This window comes from Phoca vitulina, unplaced genomic scaffold (genome assembly GCF_004348235.1).
Source record: "Phoca vitulina isolate PV1807 unplaced genomic scaffold, GSC_HSeal_1.0 scaffold21, whole genome shotgun sequence".
NCBI classification, from domain to species: domain Eukaryota; kingdom Metazoa; phylum Chordata; class Mammalia; order Carnivora; family Phocidae; genus Phoca; species Phoca vitulina.
In genome coordinates, this window is record NW_022589724.1 from 31,227,853 (window position 1) to 31,252,378 (window position 24,526).

The following is a 24,526-nucleotide window of genomic DNA, read 5'->3' on the forward strand; positions in this document are numbered from 1 at the left end:
TAAAAGAAGTGCTCTTTGTAGGACGGGCACAGATAAAACGCAGTGGTGCACGAGAAGTGGGTGGCACGGGGCCAGGCTCGGCTCAGAGTCACCCTCCGCGTAGCTGGCTGAAATCTGTTGGGACTGTGCCAGGGGTCACTGGCCCAGGCTGCTGCTCCCCGCCTGTGGGCCCCTCCTCTCTGGGGTGACGAGATGGTGGCAGGACATTCCCACAATGGAGCTGTGTTTGACTGGGGATCTTCTCTCCTCTGTAGGGCGAGAAAGGGCCCCAAGGCCCAGCTGGCCGAGACGGCCTCCAGGGTCCTGTGGGGCTCCCCGGTCCAGCTGGCCCTGTGGGCCCCCCTGGGGAAGACGGAGATAAGGTAAGGAGAGTTGGGACGGGTCCTCCTGCCTGCGGACGACGCACAGCGCGGCCGGCAGGTGCTGGCTGCCGAGGGACCCCAGCCCGCCCTGTGCGCCCGGTGCATGATTTCAGAAAAGCTCACAGTCACGCGGTGATAGATGAGATCTCTGGCGTGCGGGGGGCATTGGGAAACTGCTCCCACCTGTGCGTGCTGCCCTTTGCCCGGGACATTCGCTGCTGGCGGCCCGAGCAGCAGAAATCCTCCCCGCTCCCGATGCGTCACGCCGGTTCTGAGTGTGGAGCCGATGTAATGAGGTTTTACTCAGGATCTATTTTTAAATGTCTTCACTTGAATTATCCCAGACCCCCTTTTGTTGGGAGCCTGCTTTATAATTCCAGCGCTGTTACTGTGGGAGCTTATATTTTATCCCTCATTTGGTGAGGACAATGAAATTTAGCTCTGTGGTTTAACCTTCCATCTATGTCGGCTCTCCGGTGACCGTTCCGACTGGGTCACCTGTGTGCACGGGACACCTCCTCTCGGGGCGGGGCGCAGCTCCGCGCAGCGGATGCGGAGGCTTTAATAACTCCTCTGGAGCTCAGTAGCCAAGCTATCCCGTTACTGCCTTGTTCTGCACGCCCCCCGCTTGACAAACAAAGTAAATATTTTCACTGTGATTCTCAGATCCGCTATAATCCTGTATCGTGTGAGCTCAAGGCCTCGCGCCCCGTTCACTGTGGTATTAGAAGGGAAATCAACTCAGTTTATGGAAACATCTCTTCCTAGGAACGTCCTCGGGCCGGCCTGGAGAGGAGATTAATCTTAATCCCCAAGAAAAATTAATTATGGGGAGCAGATAACATGCAGACAGCTCAGGGCTAACGGACCTTCCTCGTCTTCCCACAGGGAGAGATCGGGGAGCCTGGACAGAAGGGGAGCAAGGGGGACAAGGGCGAGCAGGTACGGGGCCACGCGCGCTCACCGCAGGGTTAACGGTGTCCTTGACCCAACCACATCGGCAGCCCGTAACAGGACACGGCTGCTGGGCTTCCTTTCCTGCTGGAACTCGTGTGTGGGTGGTGGGCATGCACACGTGCACTCGGGGGGGTGTGCGTAGATGCACACGTATGTTCATATCCGAGCGAATCTCTCGCTAACAGACGAGCAGGAAGCATTCGCAGGCTTCGTTGAATAGAGCCGGGGGGGCGTGTCGTCTGTGCGGTGCTGGGTTCCGTAGGCCTGGGTCACGGCCGACCTGCGACGCTCAGGGCGCGGGCACCCTGCTAGAGCCGCACCTTGACCGGTGCCTCTTCATTTGTCCGCTCGGAAGTCCTAGTGTGTCCCTTGGCTGCCGGCTCCTTCCTGGTAGTGGGGGCCTGCGTGCTCTCGGCTGCGCAGCTGGGCCTTCCTGCCGCGGTGCTGGGCGTGCTCCCCGAGGGCAGTGCTCTCCAGCCCCCCCTTGCCTCCCTCTCTCACTCGCTGCCTGTGCCAACGCTGGAGTGTGTGTGGGGACGCGCGGGGGCTGGTGTCACACTGCTAGGCGTGGACTCCAGTCGGGTCCTAGCTCTGCGTGGGCGAGCCGCCCGGTGTCCAGCCTTGTTTTTAAAACAGGGCCTCTGGGGCCCATGTCCTGGGAGTGTGGCGGGAGCTAAGATGATGCACAGTGGCCGCCCCCCTGCCAACCCGTCCTCGATGTTGGGCTGGACTCTTCCCTGGACCGCCACACGCGGGGGCTGAGCTGACGGCCTCGGACCGTGGTCCCCCTGGGCCTCCGCTGTGATCCCGGAAGCAACCGCATCTCTGTCTTTCCCCCACAGGGTCCGCCCGGGCCCACCGGTCCACAGGGCCCCATCGGACAGCCAGGCCCCTCCGTGAGTATCTGTGCTCAGGGCCCTCTCTACATCCCGAGCCCCTTGAGCCGGTGGGGTACGGGCAGCTCTCCTCATCCACACGCCACTCTCTCCTGCAGGGAGCCGATGGCGAGCCAGGCCCTCGTGGCCAGCAAGGCCTCTTCGGTCAGAAAGGTGACGAAGGTCCAAGAGGTTTTCCTGGGCCCCCTGGGCCGGTGGGGCTGCAGGTAACTGCAGGGTTTGTGGGGGGGGCTGCTGGTCTACCTCGGACGCTCCTGATCTTTGCTGTGTCTGCCCCTCTCTTTCTCTTCCCCTCTTCCCTCCCTCTTCCCTCCCCTCTCCCTCCCCTCCCCTTCTCCCTTTCCTTCCCTTCCCTCCTCCTCCCCTCTACTCCCCCTCCCCTTCCCTTCCCCTCTTCCCTGCTCTCTCCCTTCCCTCTCCTCACCCTCTACTCCCCCTCCCCTCCTCCATCCCCTCTCCCTTCCCCCTCCCCTCTTCCCTCCCCTCCCCTTCCCTCCCGTTCCCTCCCCTCCCTTCCCCCTCCCCTCTTCCCTCCCTTCCCCCTCCCCTCTTTCCTCCCCTCTCCCCTCCCCTTCCCTCCCCTCTCCTCCTGACATTAGAAGAGTGGGGAATCTAAGACCAGGCTTTGGGGACCTCCCAGGACTTCCTCATTAATTGAAAGCCATGCCAGTCCCCATAATTTCAGGCGTGTCCATATTTGCGTCTCTTAACGAGTGATATGTCTCCCGGAGCTCATTGTAGAGATGCTGGAAGTGAAGTGATTGACTGATTGTAAACACGTAAAGGAAAACTTCCGTATGGACCACCCAGGGAGTGTGGCTTTGAGCGCTCAGGCATGTTTCAGCTCCGAACCTTCACACGCGTGTATTCACGTGCTCGGAGGTGCATGGGTGGTTTCATTGGGCTTTTGGAAAACCTGAATCCCGTTTTGTGTATAGCAAGTTTGTGCATAGCTTCTCCCATTTCCTTTTACGAGTTGTGTTCAGTGTTGTTAAATGTGCTTCGGACGTGTCCCTTTTTATTTATTTTTGAAGACGTGACTTTTAGTCACTGCATCGGGTGCCAGCATACGGTGGCGACATGATTTATTCGGACATATCCCTGCTGTTGGCTCATTAGGTTTTACTGTTTAATGGGATACTGCAGCCAGCGCCTTGGTCCATAAATCGCCAAGTACTCTCTAATGATTTCCTCGGGCTAATTCTGAGACTTGGCATCATGGGGGTGTCCTCCTATTTGGCCGCACACTTAGAAGCACGCTCAGAGGCTCTCAGAAGCCACTTGGCACTGTGGCGGGGAAACCGCGAAAGCCATGTGGGTACTGGGGTGGCGCAGCGCCGACCCACTAAGTTTCTGCTGTGTTCCTGCCCCAGGGCCTGCCGGGACCTCCCGGAGAGAAGGGGGAGACCGGGGACGTGGGTCAGATGGTAAGTGTGCCCGGGACACCCTGACCTCCTGTTCTGATTTGGTCACGGTTTGCATTTTGTCTGTGCTCAATGGTTCTCCTTCCCCTAGGGTCCCCCAGGTCCCCCCGGCCCCCGAGGACCCTCTGGAGCTCCAGGCGCTGATGGGCCGCAAGGGCCTCCGGGCGGGATAGGCAATCCTGGTGCTGTGGGAGAGAAGGTGAGCCTCACCCCTTCCTGCTGTAGCGTCGTCTGATGCGCGAGTGTGCGCAGGGAGCCCGGGGCTGTGTGTGTGTGTGTGTGTGTGTGTCCAGCTGTGGATACGGAGACACGCAGGGTGGGCCTGGGCCATTCCTGTCCAATGCACTTTGACACTTAGCAGATCTGTGTGGTGCAGGTGGGAGATCTGACCCCTGTTCGCCATGGCCTTCAGACCCCACCCCTTCTCCGGGATCTAGCTGATGGGTCTACTTCTCCAGCCCTGGAACTGCTGGGTGGGGGGCTACCTTTACCGTTCCCATTGTGGTCAATTCTGTACTCTCGTAGCCTGGGGTCCTATCTGATCTGATTAATTTTAGGGCGTGGGTCCCAGGGATGCCTCAGTGAGCATGGTGGGCTTCTGTGCGTGCACATATGTGTGCGTGCCCGTACATGCGTGTGTGGGGCGGGCAGGACTCCCCTGCAACGCTCATGAGCGTGCATTTCTTCTAACACTTATCCTACTTCCTTGGGATAAAAGGAATGAAACCGACATGCTTCCATTCATTTGCATTCCCTGTACACTGTTTCCAGAACTTTCTGACTTCAGCCTATAAAATTGGAAGAAGTCCTCCATCACTGCTCATTTTTTATGATACGAGAATTACAGAGAAATGTATCCTGCTAAGACCACAGATTGATGATGCCCTGCTTCTGCTCACAGGCGTCTTCCTTCCAGGCTCCTGCCTCCGCCTGGCGGTTGCACCCTCTGAGCATGCTCTGCTGCTTTCTGTCTGCCTCTGCCTGGCCCTTCCCTCCTGTGCTGTCCTCCCAGCCCTTCCACTGGCTTCTCATGATTCTCCCCCAGAACTCACTTGCAGCGCTCCGTGTACTGTGGTCACCTCCTCCGTGTGACTGTCAGAGCTTACCAGTGTCACTTGTCCTGACATGGATGTGTCTGCCCTCTGATCCCGGGGGCTGTCAGAGAGCAGTGACCGCTCTCTCACCCCAGGCCCCCCACTCCTAGGGCCTGACAACAGGGAGGAATTGCTAAATGCTTGGAGCTGAGGCCCCTGCTCCCCGCGCCACCATAACCATGTCCTGTTTCCTCCTTAGGGTGAGCCTGGTGAAGCTGGGGAGCCTGGCCTGCCTGGAGAAGGGGGCCCCCCGGTGAGTGGACTCGGGGGGCGGGGGTTGGGCACCACCATGGACCTCTGCTGGATGGGAAGCTCACACTCTGCCTCAGTTTTCCCGTCCATGAGATGGGGGCCAAGTCTCCCCTCTTGCTTACCTCCTGGAATTACTGTAACAAGATGGAGTGAGATGGGGGCTGAATACGTGTGTGTGTCTGTGTGGGCGAGCATGCCTGAGTGTGCACACATGTTTGTGCATGCATGCAAGTGTGAGTGCATATGTGTGTGCATGAGCATGCCTGTGTGTAGGTGCATGCATTTGCACATGTGTGCAAGCATGAGTGCCATGAACACCCATGAGCGAAGCCTGTGAGTTGCTCTGCCACTTGTGGTGTTCCAGACCCATAACGTGGGGGCGATTGTCCCCTCATCAGCCCAGATCTGGAAGATTCTGACCTCAGGTCAGATGGGCATTCTTTCCAGGCCAGCCTGTGGGAGGCTCTAGGGCCCAGGAGGCAGCTGGTGGACAAAGGTCTCCTGGGCCTCTAACTGTTCCCTCCACCTGCAAACCAGGGAGTGGCCTGAGTCCCTTTAGCCCCTCCCACCCAGAAGCTTTACCTCTCAGGGCCCCTGTAAGCCAGTGGGGCCCGACCGTGCAGGGAGCTGCTGAGGGCTGGGGAGCACGAGCAGTGGCTGGTCCCCCCCAGTGTGGGGCCTGTCAGGCACTTGCTGTCCCATGCATGGGAACAAGGGGCCACACCTGAGGCCAGCACTGCGCTTCGGGAAATGGAGCCCGGCTCTGAGGACACTGACGCTGGCCTTCCCCTCCAGGGACCCAAAGGAGAAAGAGGTGAGAAGGGCGAGTCAGGCCCTTCAGGTGCAGCTGGACCCCCTGGACCCAAAGGCCCCCCTGGGGATGACGGACCCAAAGGCAGCCCCGTGAGTAGCTCCGAGATGTGCTAGTGCCCCGAAGCTGCTGGGGCTCTGTGCTTGGCTTATTCTCATTCACCGGCAGTGCACTAAAGCCTCCCGACTGCTACGGGTCTGGGGTCACATATCTAAAGTGTAGAGGTTTTACCCCTGCTGCCAAGCCAGAGCCATGGAGGTGAGGAAGAGGAGCTGTGGGGTGGGTGGCCGTGGGGGCTGATGCGCGGAGCCCGGCTAGCTTGCTGTCATGCGCTGCGTGAACATGTCTATGTGGACGCCCCCTTCCCATGGCCTGCCCTGGCTTTGCCTCAGGAGGGGGTTCTGCACGGCAGCACATTCTAGAAGCCTGAAGGTCTGGGCTCCATCTCAGCCTGGAGCTCTGGGAGCAGAAGCGCGGGCAAGGCGCCTGTCCTCTGCATGCCCAGAAACCGGAGCGCTGAGCCCATCTTGCCTGGGGTGTGGTGTCGCTGGGATGAGGTGATGCCCTCCTGGTGTCAGGATGGAGGGTGTTGCAGGGGCTGGGTGAGGCGGGGGTCTGCGGGGATGTGGCCGCGGCAGCTCGGTGGGTGAGGGCCCAGATGTGCCTGTTTTCGTCCCTTTCAGGGCCCTGTTGGTTTTCCCGGAGATCCTGGTCCTCCTGGGGAGCCTGGCCCCGCGGTAGGTGTTTAGGGCCGCCGAGCCCCTTACCCCCCCATAGCCCTCCGCCTGCCTTTGCCAGCCCCAGTTCTTTCTCTCCGGGTGTCTTTTATGAATTCTCTTTGGGGCACGGTGCTCTCCCAAGTGACATCCGGGTGGGCTGGTTAGAGAGCGCGTTCCCGCTTGAGCTTGCTGTGCCTGAACTGCCCGGACGGACTCGGATTCTCGGGAAGGGGCTGGCGACGCAGCGGGCGCTGGAGTGTGACTCGGGTGCCGTCAGGAGGCAGAAGGGACCTGCTTTTGTCCCCACAGGGTCAAGATGGCCCCCCTGGTGACAAAGGGGACGATGGTGAGGCCGGACAAACGGTGAGTCCCTTCGTCAGCTCCGGGGACCCCGGCACGGCTTCCTGGTGGGGGGTGCTGGGCACTTGGGGATTTGCAGCTTGCTTTGTTCATCTCTGAGAAAAACCCAAGCCCAGTTACCTTGTAGAATCACCTCATAACCATGACAGGGGACTGTGAGCCCCCTGCGGGGACAGCTGTGGGACAGCTAGGGACAGCTGTGCCCGTGGTTTGGCACTCGCCGCCAGGGAGTCCGTGATTGCCCCAAGCCTACCTGTGAACGTCAGGATGGCCTTATTTCTGCCTCATCGGGCTGGCACCTCTCCTCCCAAGGGCTCTACCCAGACCAGCCCCTGGGGCTGAGCTCACACTAGACCTTACCGCTTACACCCGACACTGAGCCGCGCCCAGTGGTTCTCCCCTTGGGGACGGACGGTGTCCGTCACCGATTTCCCTCACCCCCACCCTGTGCCAACCAGGCGGGGATTTCCTCCGTGCAGGCCCAGGCTGGCGCCACTAGGTTCAGATGAGCAGCAAACAAAGAAAGCTTAGGGACATCAGCTCAGAGGCCAGGTCCCCCGAGAGATGCCCGAGGTCCCCCTGCCCCCTGGCCTGTGACTTGGGATGACCCTCGTCCTCCCTGTGCCTCGGGGGGCCCACTTCTGTAGAAGGGGATGTTTGCGGGGGGGTGGTCCGGACGGAGCCCGTCCCCGAGTACCCAGAGTAATTACTGTGTGGAGGGAAAGTGCTCTTTCAAGATGTGGCAACAAGGGCGCCCGGCCGCTCGGTCTGTTAAGCGTCCGCCTCTTGGTTTCGGCTTAGGGCGTGGTCCCAGGGTCGTGAGTTCAAGCCCTGCATCGGGCTCTGTGCTCAGTGGGGAGTCTGCATGAGGACTCTCTCCCTCTGCCTCCCACCCCCGCTTGTGCGCGCACACTCTCTCTCAAATAAATAAATCTTTACAAAAACATAAAATGCGGCCACACTGCGATGTGAGCCAGGCCTGCCCACAGAGCCACGGCGCCAGCCCCCAGTGCAGAGGTCCAAGCAGAGGTCAAGTACAGCATGACTTCACCCGGGACTTCTTGCGGCAGCTCCACAGGAAGAGAGGCGGCCTCAGGGCTGGCCGAGGACAGAGGACACTGGGGACTCTGTGTTCTGTCAGCCTCACACCAGCTCAGACCCGCCATGCCTCTGTCTGACCGACCCTGATTCCCAAATTCTGTGTTCTCTCTCTGACACCAGGGATCCCCAGGCCCCACTGGTGAACCGGGACCGTCGGGGCCTCCAGGAAAGAGGGTAAATGATCCTGCCAGCTGTTCTCGCCCACCAGCTTCCTGCAGGAGGCCCCCCACTCCCACCCCTGGTGCCCTCCACCCAGCCCCGCGTGCTCTCGGCCGTCCTGGGGGGGGAAAAGCCTTCTGTCTGTGGTGTGTGCTCCAGCCCCGCCATGTCATCAGCCCTCAGACCTGCTAGGCACATCGCCCCGGCTTTTGGGAGAGGCCAAGATGCCATCAGTCATGCCCATCGTGGGGGAAAGGCACCCACGAGGCCGGAAAAAGCTTCGCCCCCGGGTCAGACCTTTCTCCAGAGTCCGAGCGGGCGAAACGGCATTTCTCTGCACGTGGCATACTTAGCCTTGCCCGTGCTGCGGGAAGCTGGCCCGTCTGGTGTGTGACCGGGAACGGGGCCCCAGCACTGCGGGCTGCCAGAGGCAGTCCCGGATGGACTCCGAGGCCTTGCCCAGAACCGGGGTCCCTGGGACTCATTCTGACGGCCTCGTCTTGGCTGGCCAGGGGCCCACGAGCCCCCTCCCCACCCTCCCGGCCCTCCCTCCCTCCCCACCCGTCAAGCCCAGGCCTGTTTCCCTCCAGATAGCGAGCTCATCACTCTGTCTTCTGCAAGCAGCCCCTCACGTGCTGTTCCCTTGCTCTGTTTCAGGGCCCCCCAGGCCCCGCAGGCCCCGAAGGCAGACAGGGAGAGAAGGGAGCCAAGGTAACGTGCTTCTCTGCCCAGCTGGGACTACTGAGCTTCCAGAAGCTTCCCCGCCTGTGTGATGGCCGAGTGGGGTGGGGAGTGGAGAGGTGTGGACCCAGGACCCCCACACGGGCAGCGACCTCTCACCACCCATGGGGAGGGAGGCAGCTTGCCCACAGGCCGTCGGCCCCTCCAGCCTGAAGAAGGGGAGTAGGTGCTGGGGTACTCGGCCGGGTGCTTGACCTGCAGCCACCTCCCTGAGCCATGCCCACTGCGGGGCTGAGCAGAAGGCGGGGCGCCCATGCCGAGCTGCTCACCTACGGCCTGGTGCCCAGGGTCCTCGAGGGGCTGCTCCCTGTGACACCCATGGCCCGGTCCGCCTCCTGGAGCTGTCCTGACGGGAACTGAGGCAGGGGTGGGAGCCGTCCAGCCCTGTGCGCACCTAGGAAATGGTGGCCGTGCCCACCATGAGTGCAGGGCTGCCCGGAAAGGCTGTGGTGGCCGAGGTCGCTGGAGACTGGGGAGCTCTGCTGGCTGAGGAATTTAGGGGGAAGAAGAATGGGTCAGGGTGGCTCCTGTAAAGAACGTGGAGAATCTGGGGCAGCCCCAGGGATCTGGGGGCATCTGCGGTTCTCGGAGCGGTGGTCCTGGGCCAGGGTGGCCACAGCCTCAAGCATCTCTGTCCCACTGTGTCCTTGCGCCCTGCAGGGGGAAGCTGGCTTGGAAGGCCCTCCTGGGAAGACTGGCCCCATTGGTCCCCAGGGGGCCCCCGGGAAGCCCGGGCCTGATGGCCTGCGAGGGATCCCAGGCCCTGTGGTGAGTGGATGGGGGCCAGCGAGGGGCGGCCGCTGCAGGGGAGGGGCTCATGCTGACGGCCCCTTGTGTTTCAGGGTGAGCAAGGTCTCCCGGGCTCCCCGGGCCCCGATGGCCCCCCTGGCCCCATGGTGAGTGATGACCCCAGGGACGCTCCCCGGCAGTGGTGGAGGGTGGAGTTGGGGAGGACAGCTCTGATCCTGCCATCTCCTCCACAGGGTCCCCCAGGACTCCCTGGCCTCAAAGGAGATTCTGGCCCCAAAGGGGAAAAGGTAAGACAGGAGTCAGGTGCCTTTGAGGCTGTAACTCGAGGCCCCTCAGACACACGGGGTTTCAAACTACCAGTCACCTGTCCGGCAAGTGCCTGCCGCAGGCTGGGGATGGGTTCTGGGAGGCCGAGAACCACAACTGGCCTGTGCCGTGTGGCACACTCGGTCCCTGCCCTCGGCGGGAGACCCCGGAGGCGCACATGCAGGTCCCGGCAGAGGGGCGTCCAGGGTCCAAGGAGCACGCCCACTCTGGACACAGTGGCCCGGGATGCTTCCCACAGGGAAAGTGCCAGGACTCCGCAGCAGGGCAAAGCCCGTTCACTTTCTCCAGTTGGGGGTGACTTTTTCTGCTCATGTGGATTTATTGACAAGTGTAAAGCACATCCACAATCCAGACAGTTGCATCTGAAGGGCTGGGGAGTCTGTTTCTTTCCTACTATGGTGCCTATCACCACTCAACCTCTAAAGTAAGGAAAGCTGGAAAAGCCCTTCTAGAACTTTCTGCAGGCTCATGTAAAACAAACATGTGTAAGCCTATGTAGAGAGTTTTTCTTGAAAAATAAAAATCATAATGAATTATTACCGTATCTGTAATACTCAGGAACTTTCTTTCACTGACGTCCATAGATGTTTCTGTGCCCTATAATAAAAGGTGCACACTTTGACCATACAAAAACTGGACAATGCCTGTAAGACACGCACGAACGTCCCTCGGGAAGACACCGTGTTCCCGCGTTGGTCTGTAGCTGGACCTGTGTCTCCCCATCTCTTTAGGTGTGACGTTTACCGAAGTCCAGCCATGTCACACCTGCTGTCTTGTCCCTTGACCTGCCTTTGGGTGGGTCCCCCCACCGGGAGGAGTTGGCCGGTGACTCTGTGGTTCCCGTGGCAGGGACTTGCCACCCCGTCCAGCCAGTCCACGGGGTTGGCGGTGAGACATGGCCACAGTGAGCACCCCTTCCTGCCTTTGTTCGCCAACAGGGTCATCCAGGCTTGATCGGACTCATCGGACCTCCGGGTGAACAGGGTGAAAAGGGTGACCGTGGTCTCCCCGGCCCCCAGGGCTCCTCTGGCCCTAAGGGAGAACAGGTGCGTCAGGTGGTGCCCCCCCCCCCCCCCCCCCCGCCCCCCCCCCCCCGGGGGGGGGGGGGGCCGGGGGGGGGGCCCCCCCCCCCCCCCCCCGCAGCGTGGCTCCTCACGGGTGGTGAGAAGCATCTTGTAACCTGGTGCCCAGTGGACCCGAGGCCAGTTAGAGCTGGAAGGACGTCCTCACGTCCATCAGCTCTGGATGGGAATGGCGGAGCGGACGGCCCGCCCAGGTGCACAGGGAGCGGGGAGTAAAGTGTGGCCGGCCCTGGCTTGACCGGCCACCAGCAGCTCCCTCCGTGTGGCCCCGCTGGCCTCAGAGGGGAGGCCGGTTCACCTCACGGCCACGCAAAGGCCTCTGACCCAGCTAACTGCCCACGTCACTGGCGAGGCTCGGGCCATGTTTGCCAGACACGGGGGGCAGGGCCTGCACCCTGAGCCCGGATGTGCGCACGTGGCCCCAGGCTTCCCTGGGAACCACAGTCGCCGACTGAGTCTGCACCCCCAGCAAACCACAGCGCTGCAAACCTTTGCCAGAGAGTTCCTCCCTGCCCTGCACCAGTGAACTGCTTGACGTGGACTCCATGGTCAGGGGGAGGGTGATGGGTGCCTTGGAGGTGGGCGGAGGCATGTGGCCGGCGTGCCATGTCTATGCCCCTCCCACGTGAGGGCTTTATTCCAGGTATGAATCACTGCTTCCCAAGGTGCGTGTGCCCTTATCTGTGCCCCTGTTGGGCCATGCCAGGCCTGTAAGGGGACAGGTCTCGGGAGGCAGAGCCAGGGAGGCAGGGAATGAAGTAGGACTCGTGTGGGGCCCCGTACGGTCCTAGGGTGATGTCCTTGGAAGCCCTGCTTCATCCGCCACCGCTCTCCCCGTGGCATCGACCATTTCCCCTAAATGAGTGCTGTCCAGGGCGTGGTAGCCCAGTGACCTTGAGAATTAGGAAGATGTCCGGGGTCTCCGCCCCCAAAGTAAGCCCCGCTCTGTGCCCTCACCATAAGCCGGTCCCAGCAGCGTCCCGGGTGGGAGGTGCTGGCTTGAGAATCTCAGATTCTGACAACGATGAGCTGCCTTGTCCCCATGGTGGAGGTGGGGGGAAGGGCGCCTGCTCTCAGCCTCCCTCTGCCCCGGCTGTCACTTCAGCCCCTGTGGGAGGGTCATGTGGGATCGGGTTCCAGGTGGAATGAGTCTTAGGGCACCCGTACAGCAGGGATGCTGGGTGTGAAAAGTAGCGTGCATCCCCCGCCACACCAGCTGGCCTGGCCTGCACGGACTGAGGGTCTGACCAGAGGCTGCGAGCCCCCGGGCAGCCAGGCAGGGGTGGTCAGCCTCCTGGCACATGTTCGGGCTCCACCAGGCCCCATAAGGAGAGACGGCTCCCCTTCAAGGCAGCCGGCCCCTCGTTGGAGGGCATCAGCTAGGGGAGAGACCACGAGCACAGAGAGTCACGGTTTCTAGGCAGGAGTGCGCGTCTGTGACCCTCCTTGTGTGATGGTCTGACTGGTTTTCTGCTCCTTTTCAGGGCATCACTGGACCTTCTGGCCCGATCGGTCCCCCGGGCCCTCCCGGTTTGCCGGTGTGTATCTGGGAGGGGTGGGTGGCCCCGGTTCGTTCTGGGGACAGCAGGGAGGCAGGCAAGCCTTGGCCGTGGGTCTCAGAGCGCGGAGGGAGGATTATGGGACAGTCAGGAGCCCCAGGGCTGGGCCCACCCCCAAGTGGACGTGGGGCCCGGGGTGGATTTGCCCATCACCTCCACGTCGGGGCCCCGAGGGACAGAAGCAAGGAAGTGGGGTCTCTGGGCCCTGGATTCAGGCAGGGGAGGCAGGCATTTCAGGAAACGTAGATGTACCACCACAGACATCCTGGGCCAAGGTGAGGAAGTTGTCCCCATCGGCGTGAGCAGGACTGCCCGGCCCAGACAAGAGGGGTTGGGGGCTACCCGTAGGGCATCCCCCACATTGCTGGGCCATCTGGCATGCCAGAGCCATCCTGCAGGGCTGTGAACCTCCACTCGCCCCTCCTGGGCCTGGGTCCATGAGGCCCAAGGTGGCCCCGCGATCCGACGCCGGCCCTGGGTCCACGAGGCCCAACGTGGCCCCGCGATCCGACGCCGGCCCTGGGTCCACGAGGCCCAAGATGGTCCCGCGATCCGATGCTGGCCCCTGCTCTCCCTCCGAGTCTGGCTGCCTGAACTGTGGTTTCCTGGCTGGGGTGGGCACGGGGGCAGGATGACCGGGGTCAGACAGGACCGTCCTCTGCCTCCATGTGGCTGAGCGCCAGCCGTACCCCCTGCCCCCCGAGTCAAGCAAGTGCAAGCCTAGGCTCCTGGGAAAGGGGGTTCGGGTGCAGGCTGGGGGTGAAGGGTTAGCCAGGCCTGAGCAGGACTGTGGGTCAGGACAGGCGCCCGGAGGTGAAGGGGTGCCTGCTCATTGATGCTCTGTCCCCCACTCTCTACAGGGTCCTCCTGGGCCAAAAGGTGCTAAGGGCTCCTCGGTAAGTGGTGTGCACCCCAAATAGGCCCCTTCTGCCCTGAGCGAGGGGGTGTGTCCCCCTCGATGACCACCATCCTGGACCCTCTTCCCCCTTGACTGGTCCTCATGCGTCTCCTCCAGCGCTGGCTGTCCCCAGCATGTCCCCTGCCGGGGTTGCTGCAGACCACGGCATGTGGGCTGTTGCCCCCACCTGAGTGGGGTGGTGCCCCTAAGTTCCCATCTCGGGGCGTCAGGCTCTTCCATCTGGCACTGGGGATGGGAGGGTCCCTGCCGTCCTGCCCCCTGGCACGTTAGACTGCGCCCCTCACGGTCTCCGTGCCAGTTTCTGGGGATCCTTCTGGAGTGCAGAGTGGGTTTAGGTCCCATCAGGCCTCGGTGATGAGAGTTGGTTCTCTTTTCCTTTTCCCAGGGTCCCACTGGCCCGAAGGGTGAGGCGGGCCACCCAGGACCCCCCGGCCCGCCGGTGAGTAGCCTTCGAAGACTTGGAGGTGGGGATGGGGGCTCTCTGGACACTGAGGCAGTGGTGGGAGCATGTGTGTGTGCTGTTCACTTTCCAGAGCTTGGTGGGGGGAGTCTGGGCGCCAGAGGGAGAGAGCGTGTGCGTGTGTGTGTGCGTGTGCGGGCTGTGACAGTGGGCAGCATCTGACAAGGCCCCCGGGGGACGGGTGGGGGCCGTGATGAGCCAGATCGCGGGGCGTCCTCCGTGGGTCACCCTGGTTGGCCGTGCAGCCTCTCGATTCCTGTCTCCATCCTTGGCTGGGGCTCCCACACCCGCAGGCATTCGCGTGGCCCCACTGTGTGCGGCCCCAGGCTGGGCTGCGGAGGCCGGGCAGAGCCGGTTGCTTTGAGCCCAGCTGAGGCTCGAACCCCAGGCCGCGGTCCGGAGGAGGGAGGTGCGCGTGCCGGCGAGGCCCGGCAGTGGGGTTGGGCATGCGGCGCTCGGGAGCAGGAAAGAGGGAGGAAAAGCAGGCCGAGGAGATGGGCGTCTGCAGCCAGATCGCGGGGCCCCGGCTGCCCTGGTGCCGCTCCCACTGGGACCCACCCAGTCCTGTCCACACGCAGGGTCCCCCTGGCGAGGTCATCCAGCCCCTGCCAATCCAGGCGTCTAGGACCCGGCGGAACATCGACGCCAGCCAGCTGCTGGATGACGCGGCCGGTGAGAACTACGCGGACTACGCGGACGGCATGGAGGAGATCTTCGGCTCGCTCAACTCCCTGAAGCTGGAGATAGAGCAGATGAAGCGGCCCCTGGGCACGCAGCAGAACCCCGCCCGCACGTGCAAGGACCTGCAGCTCTGCCACCCCGACTTCCCGGACGGTAGGGGCCCGCGGGGCCCATGGGGGGTGGGCGCGGGGCAGCCTGCGTGGCGGGAAAGACACAGCGTCCGTGTCCCCGTCCGTGCTGCGCGCTGCCCGGGCATCTCGCCCGGAAGCCGACGGAGGCGTCGCAGGATGGAACCAAGTCCCGGGAGGCCAGGGAAGGGGGGCAAGAGAAGGCTCCCCTTCAAGGCAGCCGGCCCCTCGTCAGCTGTGCTGACAGGTTGCAGCTGCTTCTGGAACCATGCAGGGAGCCGCTCACGAATCCCCTCCCTGTCCGCCGTCCAGGTGAATACTGGGTGGATCCTAACCAGGGGTGCTCCAGAGATTCCTTCAAAGTTTACTGCAACTTCACAGCGGGAGGGGCGACGTGCATCTTCCCCGACAAGAAGTCCGAGGGGGTGAGTGCCTGCCTCCCCGACTGCCTTCCCGTCACGGCGGGAACGGTTTCAAAGCCCAGGTTTCTCCCCCAGAAGTAGACCTGAGCCACGGGACGGGGTGGGCACAGGCTGGTGCTGTGGCAGGTGAGGGGACGGCCGGCCCCACGGGATTTCAACGGCTGGGTGCTCAGCTCCTTCCTGAAATGACCCCACAAGTCTGCCCTCAGACCAACCTGAAACCCATAGGGTGGCCTTTGGGCCAAGTCCACAGCCCCCCAGATGCATCTTTGAGAGGCTGGCGTTTGCCTCGGTTCTCAGTGTCGGCGGACATCTGGGCACCCGCTCCTGTCTCTCCCGAGGGCAGCGCGTGTGTCTGAAGTCTGTTCCAGACGGAATCTTGGTCAGCGAGGTTCTGATGCACAGAGAGTTGCGGGCACATCGATTAACAGTCCCCTCCGTGGGGGGACTTTGTGTGTGTGCAGTTGGGAGTGAATGTGTGTGGGGACACAGGCATGCGGCCGGCGTGTGTGTGCGTGGGGACGTGGGCTGCTTTCCCCTTGGGTGCAGGACAGGTGAGGTGGACAAGGTCTCTAACTGCAAGATGACCGCGACGTAGCGCCGTCTGCATGGGGCCTGCTCAGACCGCCACGACGCCCCCCAGGCGGCCGGCTGTCCAGGCAGGTTGTGGCCCGGTGCGGGAGGAGCTGGGAGGCCTGTGGTCTGCAGGGGCGCCATCCCCTCACCCCTACATCTTGCTGTCACTGTGGGGAGCTCCAGCACCCCTGGACAGAAGGCCCGGCCACGGGGGCAGGGGCTCCACCATGACAGGCACGATTTGGGGACCCCTGTTTTGTATGCCTGCTCCCCAACCTGAAATTTGAAATCCTTGGTAATCTGTATGTCCGCAACAAACAGCCTGATGTTCAAAAAGAAAATACGAGCCTCGGGACTCTCCCGTTTGGCCGAGCCCCAGGAGGAAATTCAGGTGGAAAAATCACTGTTTCTCATCTTTTTGGTGGCTGTCTGTCCCCAACACGTGGCCTTGCTGCTAGAGAACTAGTGGGCACCCCAGGAGCCCGAGCTGGTGGTGTAGCTGGGCGGACAGCAGGCTGGGGGCTGAGTGACCCCCACTGCTCCGTGTTCTTCCTCAGGCTCAGCCCTGTGAGAGTAGGGACCCTCCGCCGGTCGCCTGCACCTGTGGCCCTGGTCCCAGCGGAGGCCGTGTGCATGTTGTCTGAGCGCAGACATGGGCGGGCCTGGAAGCCCACGCGAGAGAGCAGCCGGGCCCCTCTTCCTCCCACAGGCCCTTTTCCCTCCCCTGCATGTGACCAGCTCAGAGGGGAGCCCAGGGGGACAGAACAGGGAGTCAGAGTCCTGCTTCCCCGCTGTGCACGACTAGTTCCAGGCAGAGCAGAGGCCTGTGGGCCCGTCCCTTGCGCTCCCTGGCTCTGCAGCGAGTGGCTCCCCGTTTCTGCCTCTGGAGCCTGCAGCAGGCCCTCCTCCTAGAGGAGGGGTCACGTGTTCACTCACTGACCCCACAGCGTTCCTGAGCCCGCTCGGTGCTAGGCCTGTCCTTGGGAACTGCTCCTGGGCCCCGCGCAACGCAGACCCCCAAGTGGGAGCCCTCCCCTCCGTGGGTGGGGGGCAGATGCCGTCCCTCCCAATGACGATGGTCAGCTTCACGCTGCGTCTTCAGGGAGGCCTTGCCCACCACACACAGCCACTCAGGACACACGCATCACATGAGAGTAGATGAGAGGGAGGCTGTGTGTCCTTCCCTTGGCCTGTCCGGGTCCACGCTGGCTCTTACTGTCCTGAGTGCCTTTGGCGCCGGGCAGGCGTCCACCGCTCAGCAGTTCGGAAGCCCCGGGCCCTGCACGAGAGGCTGGGTGTGCACACATGCACGGGCAGGCCCCCCCCCGTCCTCAGCGCGGTCTGTCCCAGGGCGAGCACCCCGACTCCACGGGAACCCCCGGCCATGGGGGGCGAGGCACGGGCGGGAGGAGGCGTGTCTACAGGCAGGCGAGTGCTCCTCGTGGTGGTGGGAGAAGTAACCCTGTCCTTCTCTGTTTCTCTCCCTCCCACCTCCCCGCTCGATGTTTAGGCCAGGATCACTTCTTGGCCCAAAGAAAACCCGGGTTCCTGGTTCAGTGAATTCAAGCGTGGTAAACTGGTAAGGCGGCCTCTGGCTTCTCCGTGGTTGTCCTTCAAACGCGCCCGTTTCGTATCTTGCAGAGTAAAATGGCCCGCTGGCCCAAAGAGCAACCTTCTACCTGGTATAGTCAGTACAAGAGAGGGTCCCTGGTAAGTGGCCGCCGGGGCGCTGCCCGCTTGCCGCACGGCCTGGCTCGCGGCTCTGCATGGCACTCGTGGCCGCCGTGTGCGCACCTGCTCTTGCCCCTTCGGCCGAGCTGCTCCACGGCACATGACAGCCAGACTCCGCATCGGCGCCCTCGCCCGCCACCCCCGACGAGAGTTCATTCGGCCTGGGAGCAGGGGGATGGGAGCCCGGGGATGGTTTTCCAGTCCCGTCTAGGACGGGAGCTGGGTGCTCGGGGTGCCCAGAGCCACAGCTGGGCGCCACCGGGAGTTGGAAGCAGACACCAGGAGCTGGAGGGTTTTATCTTGCTCAGTCCTCGTGGGCGGGTTGGATGAGGCGGGTCCTGGACCACTAAACCACGAGTTCTTCCCAGGACACGAGCCACTGAGGTCATTCCCCTGCGGCTGTCGGGTGAGGGGGCCGTCCCTGATTGCCCACCTGGCCGTGGGGTGCTCCGTGCGCCCACATGACTCGGTTAGTCCCCGCTGTAACTCCCAGGGAGCTGGTCTCAATAATCCGTCCCAGAATTGGAAAGACACTTGCATCCCTTGAAGGGAGCGAAGGTGACGTTCTGTCGCCGGCCCAGAGATGGAGCCGTGCGGACTCCTTCATACCAGGCCTGCGGCTGGCCCGTACGCTCGGGCATGTCGCCCTGACCGTCCCAGGGGTTTGATCTGGGCGCTTCCCTGGAACAGCACGTGGAGCCCTGTGCCCTCTTCCTAGCAGGTGAAAGGCCAAGGGTCCAGGATGCGGACGTGTTGCAGGCACCTGACTGTGCTCCTTGCCTTCACGTCCTCAGATCTGGTCATTCCCCTGCTACGTGCCCGGGGCGGGGGGGGTCCCTTGTCACCCAGAAGCCATGCCGTGGAAGCTCCGTGGCTTCCCGCCAGGCCATGCGCCATCAGTGTGGGCACCGTGGCCTCCTGGGGGGACACAGAGGCCATGTCCCCCAAGGACTCCCAGAGCGGTGGCTTCCAGCCGGCCTTTGCCCTGTCCCACCTCTCAAGGCCCCTCGCTCTTCAACCTCGAGGCACTTCATGGCTAACAACACCGCACACGCTCCGTGTCCTTGATTCCAAGCCACTTGGGCTCTTTGCAGACACTCTGAAGGTCCGCGCTCGCCTTGCCCCATCTGCGGAGACTTCCTTCCATCTCTCTGCATGGACGGCAGGCCTCTCGCCTGCTTCTCCCCCTGCTCTTCCTCCTCCCTCCGCCCCGTTGTGCTTGCCTCCAAAAGAGCAGCCGCACACAGAAGGACCTGCGTCGGACGCCCCCTCAGCACAGGGCGGGCCCAGTGAGGGCGGGTCAGGCGAGCCCGGGACCCGGACGGGGCAGCCGGGTGCCCCTAGTGGCCCCGCACCCCAGCACCTCACTCACAACACCCACTTTCCGCCACCGACCCAGGGAGCCTGCCTCCCACCTCTGTCCCGTTTCAGACTTTAGACGGAGCTTAGAGGCGAAGGGACGGCCCCAGCGGAAACCAGCTTTTCCTTTGGGTTTTCCCGCTGCCGTATTGCCAGCTCTCTGGGACTGTCCTAGTGGACAGGACACAGATGCAGGTCCCTTCCTGAAGAAACAGGCTCCTTCTCCGGACCGGGCTGCTCTGGCCGTAGCCCGTAGGATGATCGTGCAGAGCCCCTTTCCCCCTGGGAGGGCGGGGGCTCACGGCGGGGGCCCGGGACTCCCACCCGGGGCCCGCGGCTCAGCCCTGGGGGCTTCAGGTCCTTCTGTGTCCCGTGCTGCTCGCTGGCCTGTCCCCGCGCATGCATGCTACCTCCAGTCAGTCGAACTTCCTCCCAGAAGGAGCACCTGATGGCCTGGATTGCCGGTTGGTATTCAGTTGTCCTCCTCAGGGTCCGGCCGAGATGTGTGCGGTCGCTGCGTGCAAAGCCGGTGCCGGCCGGCAGCCCGGTGCCCCCGGGCCCAGGCGGGGAGGGGCAGGGTCTCCAGCCAGGCCCCCCGCCCCTGCGCCCTCTAGTTCTGTATACGCGTATGTGAGCGAGCGGGCAGCATGGGCCTCGATTCGCCCTCGTGTGTCCGGCATGGCTGTCGTGGAGCGGCTGGTCAGGGCCTGTGACAGCAGTGGTGTGGCCGCAGCCGTGCAGGGAGGGACTGCCCTCCGCTGACGCCCGGGACCTCCCGGGCACCCTCCACCTCCCGCGGGGAGGGCCTGCAGAGCGCTGCAGCTGGGGAGGGGGCTGAGCCTCCCTGGGGGCGGGAGGCACCCATGTCCCTGGCCGTGTCGGGCTGTTCAGAAGGCTGGCATCTGCAAGGATGCAGACACCGAGGCTCGCCCTGTGCCCGCCCCGTGCCTGCCCCGTGCCCTGTCGAGCTCTGTAGCCCATGACTGGGGGGAGCCGGTGACGCCGGTGAAGGCTCTTGAGAAGGGGCACGTCATCAATGATGCCCTGCTCTGGGCTTGCTGTCAGAGGGTGGGTCTTTCCAGGGAGGGTCACATCTCCAGAGCGCCCCCGGCTGCCCCCTCTCGGCGTGGGCCAGTGCTGAGTCCCCGTCCCCAGGCCAGGAAGGCCTGCTCTGCTTTCCCCTGGGTTCTGTGCCCTGAAAAGGCAGGCACGGCCTTTCCTGAGTGCCATCCTGTGGCTCCCCTCTGCCCGCAGGAAGGCACCCGGCCGCCCCAGCCCTCTGGCTCGCAGCCTGATGGCTCAGGCCCCTATTGCTGCCGTAGGACCCATCACCCCGTGCATCACTCCCGGCTGGCCCGAGTCACCCCCGGGCCCCCTGCCCTCTCTATCTGCAGTTCTCACGGCTCCCTGGCCAGGGCCTAGGACATCATGGGTGCCCAGCGAATGGTTTTCATCCATTTCCGTAATCCCACGAGTGCCTTCCTTTGGCCGGCCTCTGGGCACAGTGACGGGAGCTCGAGGCCACGTGTCCGCCCTCAGGGTGCTCACAGTCCAGGGAGGGCTGCAGCCCAGGCACCGGGAGCCTGTGACACAGGGCTCCAGAGTCGGTGTGGAGGGCCTTACAGCCCAGGAGGGAAAACCAACAGTGAGCCAGGCTAAGGTGGGGAAGGGCACCTCACCCGGGCAGGCTTCCCTGAGGAGGGGGCCCGTGACCTGAGCCCTGGAGGAGGAGGCACCAGCCAGGCCAGGAGGGACAGGAGCGTTGTGTAGGTCTCTGAAAGAAATGAGGTGCATTTCACTCTGTTCCAGGGAGCCCCCAAGAGAGCCAGTGTGTTGTGTTCTGGTCTCGGGGGGCTGGGTGTGCGGCACATGCCCAGGGTGGTGCCCTCGGCACGGCTCACGCTCTGGAGGAGACAGCACGTGGACGAAGCTTGTGGAGGCTGGGCCGCGAGGGGGGCCTTGTCCCCTCACCGCTGAGCAGCCCCTCCTGTCCCCCCAGCTCTCCTACGTGGACGCCGAGGGCAACCCCGTGGGCGTGGTCCAGATGACCTTCCTGCGGCTGCTGAGTGCCTCCGCCCACCAGAACATCACCTACAACTGCTACCAGTCGGTGGCCTGGCAGGACGCAGCCACGGGCAGCTACGACAAGGCCATGCGCTTCCTGGGCTCTAACGACGAGGAGATGTCCTACGACAACAGCCCCTACATCCGCGCCCTGGTGGACGGCTGTGCTGTGAGTGTCCCACGGAGCTGTGCGGGGCGGGGCGCGGGACCCGGGAGAGCGCACCCCTGGCGGGAAAGGCCGGGGAGCCGGCTCTGCGGCCCTGGCTGGCTGCGACCCGAAGCCCGTGTCAGTCCGGCCTGGACTTAGCGGCTCTCCTCAGACAGCGCCTCCCCAGGAGTGGCCAGGACACAGGTGTGCTGGGCGGTGCTCTGCGGGTTCAGGGCCCGCAGCAGCCCCCGAGGTCGCCCAGCCACGCTAGGTCGCGCCCGGGCCCTGTCCGCCCGCCAGGAAGGGCCGAGCTGCTCGCGGGCCTGACAGGAGGCTTGCTCAGCCCGCACGGCCTGTCAGGGCTGGAGTTGCGTTCGCTCTCCGGGCCCCGGGCCCCGGGATGCTTGCCCTCCTCTGCGCCCCCACCTCTGGCCTCCCAGAGTGAGGCCAGGGTCCCCACCGAGGGCCAGCTCCTCGGGACCATACCTCCAGGGGCTGCCGTCAACCCGGGCAGGTCTGAGCTGCGTCCTGGTGTCCCCGCAGCCATGAACCAGGGGTCCGGTCCTGTTGAAATCCTCAGGCACGTCCCTCGTGTGGCCTTTGAGAGGCTGGAGGTGGGGTTGCCAAGAAGCATTGTCTCTGCGAGTCCTTCTGTCCCGTCTCAACGTCGGGCCACCTGTTCTGAATTCAGAGGCCCTGCCCGAGGTGCCCGGGCCAGCTCCCCTGGGGACAGGGCTAGTGTGGGCTCCAGCCCTGCTCCGTGTCCAGGGCCGGCCCCTCGAAGGGCCTCCCTCCGGGCCAGCGCACGATATCCCTTTCTAGAAGGGGCTGTGCTCTCACCGTGTGGCCCGGAAGCTCTTCTGGACCCTCTCAGCACCAGCTCCAGACAGGGTCCTTCCCGCAGATTTCCAGGTGGGCAAAGCATCCGAGAGTTCTTCTCGTTGGCCCAGCGGCCCTCCCCTTTGTCCCCCACCCCACCTTCTGAACAGAGCAGTCAGGGCATCTGTCAGCTGGTCACAGTGCATCCCAGGCCAGGGAGAGGCGTCCCCGAGCACTGAGCTGCCCCCTGGGCTCCTGCCCCTGGGTTAGTGCTCCCTCCCCGGCCCGTCACAGCGTGCATGGGATGTGACCGTTTTCCCTAACGTCTGCTGGGGCGGTCCGGTGCCGTCCAGGCCAGGCCCGAGCGGAAGGCCCTGCGGAGCATCTGGGTCCCGCGGGAAAGTGAGCGCGCAGAGCCGCCTGGTAGCCACTGAGAGCAGGACCCAGGCTCACCGCTTGCCTCCCACCCTGGCTGGTGCCCTTGGACTGGGCAGCACCCTCCAGCCCTGGGGAGCTCCGTTCCTGCTCCTCACCCCGGGGCCACCTTGGGGATTATGGGCGAGGGCACCCAGCGGGCAGGCTTCCCTGGAGTGCCCTGCTCCTCTTCCCTGCTTCCGTGCACCCTGGGATTTGTGGGTCAGCCCTTCGGTCCTACTGGGATGTGCAAGACTCATCCCTGAGTAAAGCAGAGGAGTCCAACCCCCTGGGAAGGGATCGCCAGCGGCATCTGCTTGCGCTCCTGACGTGCACCCCGAGCTCCTTGAGAAGGTCATGAGGCAGCAGGGAGAATTATCCCTGCGTCTCTGCCTCCTACAAGTGGGGCTCCTGCTCCATCGGGCTGTCCCAGAAGCACGTCTCATCTCGCCTCCAAAGCTTGGGACTGTGTTCAGCCCGCCGGAAGCCCCAGAAGAATCCTCCGTTCCTGGGACTGTTTCTGACAACAGGGGCACACGAGGCTAAGGCCGTGAAGGTGGAGACAGGAGGAGTCTCCTACGGCAGAGGCAGGACCCCGGGGACAAGGCCTTGAGTCAGGCTTGGAGCATGCCGGCTTCCGTGGCAGGAAGGGAAACACTGGTGCGGCCAGTACGTGCCGCTGGTGAAGGGAGCGGACGGGTTCTCCAGAAGCGGGGAACGTTCCCAGCCGGGGGTGCTGGGAAAGGCCTCTCATGAGTCGGGGACCCTCAGTGGTGAAAGGGCCGGCCGCCCCCGGCTCCCTGCTCCAGCTCAGACAGGCTCCCTCGCCCCAAGGAGCTTCCTGGGAAGAGCCCGGTGCCCCCATCCTTCTTTCTCCTGACACTCCCTCTCCTGCTCATTGCAGCCGCAAATCCGGGAGCCCTGGGAGTCCCCAGCAAAGCTGTCTAGCTCAGAGCCTGCCCTGCGGGCTCTGCCTGCGTCCCAGCCCGAGGTCGAGCTCCCGTCTTTCTTACCCCCAAGCCCAAGGCCTTCCTTCTCTAGCCGTGTCTCCTGGTGGCTTGAGTGTGCTGGCAGCACGTGGGCAGTGGGTCACCACTAGTCTCCACACGCCAAACGTCACTAGGATCACTCTGGCAGGTTGGGGTCTTCTCTGTATTTTGCAGAAGCAAAATCTGAGGCCGGGAGAGGTCCAGTGAGCTGCCCAAGGCCCTTAGTATATGGCAGAACGGAGTCTCCTAATGTCTTTCCCCTCCCCACCATCGTCCATTTCTGGCATAGCTGTACCTTGAATGCCTCCATTGACAGGGAGCTCACTACTACTGGGGGCAGCCCAGGCCATGGCTGCAAAGTCTCAGTGTTAGGAAGCTCTTCTGGGAATTGAGCTAAAATCTTCTTGCCCATAATGTCTACCTCTCATTCTTGCTTCTGCTCCTTAAGTCATGCAGAGGAGATGTGGCTCCAGACTAGAGTTCCTCAGCCTTTGGGGCCAGATGAGTCTTTGAGGGGTGTGGGGTTGGGCTGGGGGCATCGTCTACATTGTAGGATAGGATGTTGGGCAGCATCTGTGGCCTCGACCCTCTGGATGTCAGTCCCCCACCTAGCTGTGACAACCCAAAATGCCTCCAGACATAGCCGCATGCCCCCCACCCGGGGGAGTTGCCATCCTTCTGGAAGGACAAAGATGTGAGGGGAGCCCCAATGGCCCCACCTTGCCTAGAGCTGGAAGGACCCAGCTCCTCCTTCTCCACTGCGGGGTCCGAAGAACCCAGCGCTGCTGGCCTGGAGCCTGAACCCGAGACCCAGCGCGGCTGCAATCCAAGCCACGATCCTGTCCTTCAGAAAACAACGGTGCACCTTCGCTCCTGAGAGAGCGCTGCCGGGGAGGAGACAGTGCCCCGGCCCCTCGGCGGTCAAGTCCGGGCTCTGGAGGCCGTGGCGAGACCCAAGCCTCGGGACAGGGAGACTGGACGCTGGGCCGGGAAGATGGCCGCTCCCTCCTCAGGCGGATTTGCTTCTGGAGAGAAAAGAGCTGACCCCTGAAAAGGAGGAGAGCAAAGGTCTCCGAGCAGAAAGCCTGCTGTGCGGCTGGACCGGGAATTTGGGTGGTGGCGAGGCTCACAGAACAGGGAGGTGGGCATGGGGGCGCACCTGGGGAGTCGTGCTCGGCGAACTCCATGCCCCCAAAAAGTTCAGCCCAATTTGAAAAGTCGC

The 24,526-nt window shown here is 63.3% G+C and overlaps 1 protein-coding gene across 2 annotated transcripts in view; it reads left to right on the forward strand.

Annotated features, from left to right (window-relative positions):
• COL5A1 (collagen type V alpha 1 chain) overlaps positions 1-24,526 on the forward strand; it is a 151,232-nt gene that overhangs the window by 121,434 nt on the left and 5,272 nt on the right. Inside the window, exons 43-65 of one of the 2 annotated variants that reach the window (XM_032418758.1) lie at positions 255-362; positions 1,251-1,304; positions 2,162-2,215; positions 2,314-2,421; positions 3,589-3,642; positions 3,731-3,838; positions 4,933-4,986; positions 5,781-5,888; positions 6,480-6,533; positions 6,825-6,878; positions 8,097-8,150; positions 8,793-8,846; positions 9,537-9,644; positions 9,719-9,772; positions 9,860-9,913; positions 10,892-10,999; positions 12,520-12,573; positions 13,455-13,490; positions 13,899-13,952; positions 14,552-14,807; positions 15,095-15,207; positions 17,291-17,359; positions 20,870-21,103. In XM_032418758.1, the coding sequence (XP_032274649.1) occupies positions 255-362; positions 1,251-1,304; positions 2,162-2,215; positions 2,314-2,421; positions 3,589-3,642; positions 3,731-3,838; positions 4,933-4,986; positions 5,781-5,888; positions 6,480-6,533; positions 6,825-6,878; positions 8,097-8,150; positions 8,793-8,846; positions 9,537-9,644; positions 9,719-9,772; positions 9,860-9,913; positions 10,892-10,999; positions 12,520-12,573; positions 13,455-13,490; positions 13,899-13,952; positions 14,552-14,807; positions 15,095-15,207; positions 17,291-17,359; positions 20,870-21,103 (2,004 nt within the window). Of the gene's footprint in view, positions 1-254; positions 363-1,250; positions 1,305-2,161; positions 2,216-2,313; positions 2,422-3,588; positions 3,643-3,730; positions 3,839-4,932; positions 4,987-5,780; positions 5,889-6,479; positions 6,534-6,824; positions 6,879-8,096; positions 8,151-8,792; positions 8,847-9,536; positions 9,645-9,718; positions 9,773-9,859; positions 9,914-10,891; positions 11,000-12,519; positions 12,574-13,454; positions 13,491-13,898; positions 13,953-14,551; positions 14,808-15,094; positions 15,208-17,290; positions 17,360-17,421; positions 17,491-20,869; positions 21,104-24,526 lie in introns of both variants that reach the window. The other variant, XM_032418760.1, reaches the window with a different exon arrangement.